Source organism: Acyrthosiphon pisum, chromosome A2, assembly GCF_005508785.2.
Source record: "Acyrthosiphon pisum isolate AL4f chromosome A2, pea_aphid_22Mar2018_4r6ur, whole genome shotgun sequence".
In the NCBI taxonomy this organism is placed as follows: Eukaryota; Metazoa; Arthropoda; class Insecta; order Hemiptera; family Aphididae; genus Acyrthosiphon; species Acyrthosiphon pisum.
Genome location: NC_042495.1, coordinates 60,492,834 through 60,501,923, shown reverse-complemented (window position 1 = coordinate 60,501,923; position 9,090 = coordinate 60,492,834). Strand labels below are relative to the sequence as shown.

General features: G+C 28.9%; 2 protein-coding genes across 3 annotated transcripts; both read right to left on the bottom strand.

The window, feature by feature from the left end:
* Positions 1-463: 463 nt before the first annotated feature.
* Positions 464-4,044, bottom strand: LOC100168973 (eukaryotic translation initiation factor 3 subunit H). Its single transcript, XM_001943839.5, has 6 exons — positions 3,770-4,044; positions 3,508-3,661; positions 2,200-2,367; positions 1,482-1,731; positions 1,276-1,411; positions 464-1,206 (listed from the first exon to the last, which is right to left on the bottom strand). The coding sequence occupies exons 1-6, from the start codon at positions 3,842-3,844 to the stop codon at positions 994-996; spliced, it is 996 nt and encodes a 331-aa protein (XP_001943874.1). The 5' UTR covers positions 3,845-4,044; the 3' UTR covers positions 464-993.
* Positions 4,045-5,714: 1,670 nt separating this feature from the next.
* On the bottom strand, positions 5,715-8,314 carry LOC100162806 (enoyl-CoA delta isomerase 2, mitochondrial). Of its 2 annotated transcripts, none has more exons than XM_008185221.3 (7): positions 7,992-8,314; positions 7,659-7,746; positions 7,409-7,563; positions 7,201-7,321; positions 7,056-7,145; positions 6,169-6,315; positions 5,715-6,072 (listed from the first exon to the last, which is right to left on the bottom strand). In XM_008185221.3, the coding sequence occupies exons 2-7, from the start codon at positions 7,743-7,745 to the stop codon at positions 5,902-5,904; spliced, it is 771 nt and encodes a 256-aa protein (XP_008183443.1). In that variant the 5' UTR covers position 7,746; positions 7,992-8,314; the 3' UTR covers positions 5,715-5,901. The 2 variants fall into 2 exon arrangements, with proteins under 2 accessions (XP_008183443.1, XP_008183444.1); XM_008185222.3 differs by having other exon boundaries at positions 8,090-8,314.
* Positions 8,315-9,090: the final 776 nt, after the last annotated feature.

The window sequence follows — 9,090 nt, the reverse complement described above, 5'->3', positions numbered from 1 at the left end:
TTCGTATTAAATTCTCTAGTTTTTTGATTGAGCGAAAAATAATTTTTTAACAATAACAGAAATTAAAAATAAAAATATCGAAAAATTATGCCTATAAATAGCATAAAAAGAGTCGAAATGTTTTGAAAATATTATGGTGTATAGAAAATGATATTACCAATTTAATCTAACTTTTTTTTTTTGTTAAAGGTAGGCAAACATGAACATACAATAATTTATAGGTAGGTACAGATAGTGTAATTAAAAAGGCACTAAAAAAAATAACTTAGGTACATGTATATTTTTTGTTTCTAATTTAATTATCAAAGTTATTTTATTGATTTCATGTCATCATCAACACAATATCTAATTAGTATCTATCACAGGCAATATGCTTACACAGACCTCTTTTTCAGGACACCGCCATCTGAATATTATATTATTATCTTAGCGTTAACAATTATGAAAGAAAAATAAACACTAATGTTTTACAGATTGTTTAATTTAAAAATCAACTTTTTTACTTTATAATTTTAGTAAAGACCTTGAAACACTAAAGAAAGATAAAAATCATTGGATCAATAGAAATATCTGTGGCAAATCTATTGAAGATTGAAAGCGTATCAATTTTCAGGCCGGCGGGGGGTGGATCTGTAACGGGGAACTGGTAAAATAACATACAAATGATACACATTGTCCCCGTTACATTGATAAGCTTTCAATCACCAATAACTAAAATAAATAATTCAGTAACTCCATTATCTCTTAATTAAATGATTATATAAAATCAATCTAAATTATTATTTCCAGAGTTTAGATATTATTACATTTTGAAAGTACAAAATAATAACAAAGGAATATATTAAAAATGTAATAAATAATATACTCAGTTATATACTTTTACATTTCATTTACTCTTACAATGGAAAGTATGATTTCATTTATTATTTTTATAATTATAAAATTATGTATTTACTCAATTTTAGAATATTATACAAAGTATTTTTTTTTCAATCAGTTGTTTGTGTTCATAGCTTTGGTCATATACAATTTAGCCAAAGACTGAGTAGAAAATTTAGCTATTTCTTCAGCATATGAATCAACTTGAGTAGCCATTAACATGGGTGGTAATCTAGGAGGTACTGGTAATGCTCTAAATATCTTAGTTATGTCTTCTTCAGGTAATGGTGGCTCTTCTTTCGCTGCTCGAGCTTGATTTTCTATAGCCTATTTAAAATAAAAAAAATGTTTAGATCGTAATTTACATAATTCTTACTTAGATATTGAAAATATTACTCGTTTCTGCAAGTAACGGTGTTTATCCGTAGCTTGACGAACAACTGCTTGTTGGTAACGATTGAATTTGATGGCTTCTTGATTTAGATCATCTACTCGGTCCATTAAATGACGTAATTGCCCTTCCAAAACAGTACTACAATAACATAATAATGTGTTATTTATGTAAGTTCATACAAATTATTGAATCATATTATATTATTTACGCTGTGCCAATATCCAAATGTTCAGAGCCTTCTTCAACCTTAATTTTAAAACTTAGTTCTGAGAGAAGTATGTTAGTCAATGTTGAATTTTTTATTACAACTGGAACTTTCACTAATAAATTATCATAACCAACTTTTAATGATTTCAATGTATCTGGCAGAAAATCATTTTCTTTAAACATAGTTAAGGCCTGAGGTGTAAGACGGTAAGCACTTAAAGACAAAAACCCACGATTTGTTTTGGGAGCGTCTGAAACAAAAATGTTTTATTAATTAATAATTATTATTAATATGTCTACCTACATATTAAATTGAGATATAGACATTATCTCCAAAAATGTCTATTTTAACAGTTAGGATATTTTTTTACCGAGAATGCACATACTTATCAGTCATATTAAAAAAAAAAAATTATAGAACAATTTTATTGTTTGTCCATATTCAAAAATAAAACAAAATTTGGTAGTAAAATGTTGTCTGAAATACAAAATATTTTAATAATCTTGAGATGAAAAATATATTAAGAAGTTAAAATACTAAACACAAATTGAAAATTAATTTTTAAAATTTCACAATAATGCTTGAGAAAAATGCTTAATACTTGTGAAAAATAGAGTTCCGCTTAAGAGTAAGAGTGAATAAAATACAGTAAATTCTTAAAATTCAATATTTCAATATACCTATCTATTTGAGCATAACACAAACCAATAACACTCACCGAAAATTAAAACGACTGACTCTTCTATGCTAGTCTGGTAATGAAATTGTGATTCCAACAATGGCAAACTCAAAAAATTTCCAACGTCAGAACTTTGATACCATCCAACGTGATAATGATCAACATTAACTTGACGAAGACTTTTCATCATATCCAATTGATATTTTTCTATAAAATAATACAAAAATTAAGGTTTTTTTTTTACTATGACTGGTACAATCAATCTATTACGTTTGTTCCATAGTCTTGGACATATTCATATAGATATAAGTTATAATTATAATAGAAAATATAGATTACGCAACTGCAAAAATTAAATAAGTATTATCATGATTAATTTAGTAGACATATTTAACTGAAAGTTTCACACTCATATTTGTGTATCACTTATTTAGCTGTATATTTTGAACATTGAGATAGGCGATTGAATTATTTTAATTAGGTCACATTTTTTACTAAAGTATAAATTGATTTATATCACATTGTTAAAAACTTAAATACAACCAAATTGTTTTGATCTTGTGTCACAAGCAATTCAGTATAACAAATATAATTTAGGTATCTATCTACCAATAATTTTAATTTTATAAAGTGCTAAAAACTATTTAGATTACAATGAACCTATACCGTAATTATTATGCATAAAATATCCCTCAAAAAATATAGTGTGGTTAAATGAAAATTAGCTTGTACTCTATTATACTAGGTAGAGTAATATAACTCTATTATACTATGTTCCGGGTACCCGGAAATTACTCGATGGCCGGGTACTCAATACCATATTTAAGACTCGGCTCTTACTCGGTACCTGGCGTAATACCTACATTTTTACTTGACTCATATCCAATGGCAAAAACTGATAATCTATTTATAATTATATACATACCTATAATTAATATAAGGGAAAAATCTTAAATTCTAGGGTAATGAATTAAACTAGAAATTTGCTAGACTAAACTGGTTTAAAATTATCCAACATTATCCCGCACCGGGATAATGGACCATGTAAATGATATGGTGCAAACATCCCGGTGTATTATTTTTCACACCGGTTTAGTCTAGCGAATTTCTAGATAATTTATTTTGTTACATATTGGAATAACTGAACCGATTTACAATAGCCAGTTGATTATAAACAAATCATGTTTTTCTTCTATGAATTACAAAAATAAATCTTGTGTTTACTGTTTAAAAACTTAAATTGTACTATTAATAATTTCTTAATAATTAATAGTCGATACTTCGTATAAGTAGTGTTAAAATTGTTAAGTATTATTAATATCATGAATTACACATCAAGCAACTGACCATCATTGATAGATTCATCGACGCTTTTCGGGAAGGCGAAACAATTGGTGATCTCGAGACGGTCTTCGACAACCAGACCCAAAAGTGCTCCTTGAGCGATGATCACGTCACTGGCACACTCTTCATGGCAGTGTTTCGCAATTTTCATCAATGCCTGCAGTCAAAAATTTTAGCACCCGACATCGGTCGCCGTTTGGGCGATTAATAATATGTTTTTAAAATAATTAAAATCTATGGGCATTGAACATGCATTATTACTCACCAGTCCTTCGACTTGCACGTATTTGACGGCTGAATATGATTCTTTGCCCTTCGGATCGAATCGTCTGGACGCCATTGTATGCGTTATGTTTGATCGACACAAATAGATTTCTAAACCAAACGAAACACTTAAAAGGACAGAGAATTCTAGAGAATACGTAGAGTACTAGAACTAGAGTTGTAGAGTGGAGTCGGCCGTCGGCACATACGGAATTAGTGGGGACTGGGGTGATTGAGTGATTCGGTTTTCGGTATTCGGTACCTGGGCAGTGTCGGCGACGCGTGATTTTTTCATTAGCCTGAAGTTCGCAACAGCGATTAATCCAAATTAAACCACGTTTCCAGTGGTTCTTAACGTGTTTACGTCAATTCGTGGTTTACATTGATTACATGTTATTAAACATATCTGTGGTTTACATTGACTTTCCAAGATAAGACCCTTGATCATAAGATAAGACCACAGAATAGATGCAATTTCAATTTTCATTTCTATTTTGTCTTATTTCTGTGAAATGTGAATAGAGTAATAGACCGGAACTTTGTTACCAAAATTTATATACACTTATCTATGTTTGTTACTTTACCGAACACCCTTCTGTTTGCAATTTTTTTTTCAGACTTATGTAGTTAAGTAAACTAGGAACGATGGTTAAGTCAGAATTTGGCGGTCGGACTTAGTTTCGAAGTTATGGCTTAATGAAGTTCACTATTTTAAGAGCGAAAAAAAATTAATATTCGTAATAGGTGCAGTAAGCTAGTGACGCGTGAATACGTAAAAATCGTAAAATAGCGAACTTCATTAAGCCATAACTTCGAAATTAAGTCCGACCGCCAAATTCTGACTTCACCATCGTTCTCAGTATAGTTTACTACTTAAGTCTAAAAAAAAAAAATTTGCAAAAAAAAGGGTGTCCGGTGAAGTAACAAAACACCTTTTATTTATTAAACTACAGTAGTCTTTTATCCATGTAGAGTAGTAGTGTAGTAGCACGGCATTTGTCTGTGGTAGTATCATAGTGTAGTCCATTTTCCATTATAACGATTCAGTATTGTAAGACAAGACCGTTTTCATCATGATTAAATGATTTTTTTAGCCATGGCCCATGATGCTCATTAGTCTTTACGCTAGTCGTCAGACTACTCAGATTTATAAACTAAATATTCTCTTTTTGCTCGTGATTGCTGGGTTGAGCGTTTAAAGGTGGATTTATTCAAATTTATTTAGTGAGTCTCAATGAAATGAATAAGTCTGTTTATATTGGGTCCCTTTAAATTTAAAAAAAATCTTTCTTCCCATTTTTATCGACTTGTGTAACGAAAAAATTTACATGTATGATTAGAGAAGTTTTAGACTAAACAAAGCAATATTGATTTTATGAAGCTTTTACTGTTTTTTTTGCGGTCAGTTATTATCTTTTGAAGCAGTAAAAACTCATAGATTTTTAACTCAATATATTTTCTGGTATGGAAGTGTATGTAGTTGGTACTTTGGGGGTTCAAAAATAAAAATAATCCAGTACCTACTTTTCTTAATAATTTGATAAAACAAGAAATATCATGACAATAGTCAATAATAGTCACAAACTCTAATGGCTGAAAAACAATTATTATATTTCAGCCAATAAGGTTTTATTTTTGTCTGAACATTTTATTGACACAGAATACAGAATAATTTTATATTGGGCAGTTCAATGTTCAAAAGGCATTGGTTGGTACGGATCGACCACCTACCCACATATCTATAAATATTTAAACATTTATAGTTATTAGTTGCCACTAATTACTAACTTATAATCATAAATAAACAGTTACTTTAGTATGTCTAACTACAATGGATTAAAATAAATTTTGTCATTAATTTATAATAAATAAACTATACTGCAAGGTGTATTTATCATTTTATCAACAAGAACAAATTAATGAAATATTAAAACAAAAACAAAAACAATTGACATTTAAAAAAAATATATTCTATTAAAGCTTAACAGAGTAACTATAAGATATGATATTGCACCAATTTTTTTAAATGAATAAATTGATTATAATGTGATGTAAAAGTAAATGTTAGAAATTGTTTGAAAGACATAAATCACAACGAACAATCATATAAATACATATTTCTTAAGGAATACTTTATAACTTATTCTTTAACTTTCTTTGTTTAAAATAGTTAGCAATAGAATTTTGAAAGTCATCTGAATTGAATCTTTCTATCAGTCTTTCAATCTCTCTATCATTAGCTTTGTGCAGTTCATCTTTAGAGATCACACCATTCAGCATCATTGATTTTGTGTACACTATAGGCTGTAAAGTTCATTGAAATAAAAAAATTAAAACTACTCAATAATATGACAGTTGACAGATATAATTTTTGAAAAAAGGGTAAGAAAATAATTTTACCAATTTATACAAAGCTATTTCAGTTGTGATTTTTTTAATTAATTGATTTCTTCCACTAATTCCGTCATTGATAATTTCATTGACCAAGCCAATCTTCTGTGCATCAATAGCATTCAATGTTTTACCAGAGTACAAAAATTCAGTGGCCTAAATAGCAAATACATGTAAGTAATATTCAATAGGGGTAATGAATAAGTAGATGGCTGACGCTATGGTATAACGTTTTTATAGAGGAAATATAAAGATTAAGGGCTTTTCAAATTCTAGTCGCTTGATTACTTGACTATCACAAATACACTTATTCCAGTCCACTTATCCACTTGACAAACATACTATAAGGGGTGAAAAAATTAAATATTTTAAAAATAGGAAAACAAATGGAAAATAACTGGCATTGATAAAATGCCTTTTTATAAAAAACTTTGTAGAATACACAGTGGCTGAGTGGTGTATCCAGGCCCCAGGGGGATTAGTGGGTAGTAAACCCCCCTCCAAAAATTGTTAAATGATAACAACGTTATCATTAATAAATTATTTTCAGATAAAATTTGTCAAAAAAAAAAATATAACCCCTCCCAAAAAAAAAATTCTGTATACGTCACTGAGAATACAATACTCACTCATTGTGCAGCACCATCAATAAGTTGGCAAAAGATTTTTAATTTTATAAGTAGGGGTCAGTTTAATTTGCTGGACAATAAGTAGTGATATAAAATCTTCTGGTAAATATTATTGTTATGAAATGTGAATATCATTGAGGATAATATATTGTAATATATACCAACTCAATGGTAATATATGCGGATGCTTGTTATTTTATTGGGCCATTGATTTAAAGGTAAACTACATACTATAAAAGCTATATTTTAAAACAAATTATTATTTACCCTAGTTTTTCCCATAATTAATGGAAATGTAATACTTGAACATCCTTCAGCAGTAATACCCAATCTGTGAAAAGGACATGAAAATGTCGCCTAAAATTGAACAATGTTTTGTAGAAATCTAACACTAATTATATAATTCACTTACTGTTTTAGTTGCATAAACAAGATCGCACAGTCCTAACGTAGTACACGCAATGCCAATTGCTGGACCGTTGACTAATGCAACTAACAGCTTCGGATAATCTATGAATGCTCTCACAAAGTCTCTGTTGATGTAATCGCATATTTTAATAGCTAATAAGTATTAATAAAAAAATAAGTATGGTTACATAATATGTAAAATATTTATTTACCGTGTCGCAATCAAACGATCTTCCATATCTATAACAGAACTATCAAATAAGTCTGTACCACTACTATAGGCTTTTCCTACACCAGTTAATATGGTAAGAAAAACAGAATCATTTTTAGCTCCTTCTATGAGAGCTTTAGTCACTTCATTGTAGCACTATACATTTTTACAAAGTTAATATTAAAATAAGTTATGTAAGCTTAAGGTAAAATAAATAAAATATTATAACTTTAAGTTTTACACATAATTACCTGAAATGATATGGCATTTAGTTTATTTGGACGATTAAATGAAATTATCTGAACCGATCCATCATAAATTACTAATATTGTAGACATCCTGACAAATTTAGAAATTTCCAGTAAAATCAATAGAATTAATGAGTTAATTTATTGCTTCTATGTATCACTCATAAATTGTTTGTATAATAATACATTTTTTGGAATGAAATAATGAATATATTATAATTATAAATTATAGACAAATAGTATAATATTCTACAAATCTTTAATAACTTAAATAAAATTACCTTCCTACTACAAAATTCCTTTTATAATAATATCGTAATAATATGATGTACCTACTTGTTTATACCATATTATAAATAGGTTGGGTATGACTGTATGAGGCTATATGAGTATAATCTACAGCAATAGATATGATACTAATATGATACTTTTACCTTTTTTACAGTTTACTTTCACCTTCACCACTTGCCTATAGAACTTGGGTTAACACAGACTAATGATAGCATGTTATATTCACCAATCGGCAACCACCAGTAGTTCCCGACGTTAGAATGTGAGACACAAATAACCATGATAAATTAGATCTATTTTGTTATGCAAATAAGTAATAACCTTTAGTTTAAATAGAGCAGGTATTACTGTATTAGATAAAATGCCATAACACTAGAATTCTCTTATCAGTTTTTTCTATAATAAAATAATTAATATAAATTAAATTCATAGAAATAATATGACAATAATCATATTGCCATATTGGAAAGAATTCTAAATTCTAATGTTGTTCTATGATTCGATTGTACACACTTACAACATTTTCTGTTATGCCGTAACACCGTTCCACCAGTTGTCGGTAAATTTAGCTGCATCAAAAGATTACGCGCAAATGTTACAAGTGTAACGCGGCTTAATAATTCAACCAAATAGGTACTGGTGACTAGGTACACGGATATTTGTTGTCTCCGTCTTACAAGTGTATAGCACATCAAATTTACGCTCAGCAGATCACGTTTAGCTCCGTTAGTTTAAAAATTAGAGTGAATCGACGTATTGTGAAACTAGATGGTATGTGGTGTTTATTGTTTATATGTGGGTTTTTCTACGATAATTCAGTTTTTAAGTGAGTCAACTCATAAACTGAATCAGTGGCGTAGCCAGGATTATGTAATGGGGGGTGGGTGTTTTAAGTATAGATTAAAACCAAGTTTTTACAGTTTTCGTATATAAATAAATTTAGGGTTCAGGACTTGACTTGTTGCACTAAAAACTATCGAAATAAGCAGTCGAAATTCTTAAAATATTCTTAAATATATGTACTACCTATGTAGCAACATGTTTATATTATTTTTGAAAAATCATAAAACATATTGCAATTTTGGTAATAAAAAACTAAAAAATAAGTAGGAATATAAACCTGATAAATAAATAAATAAATATC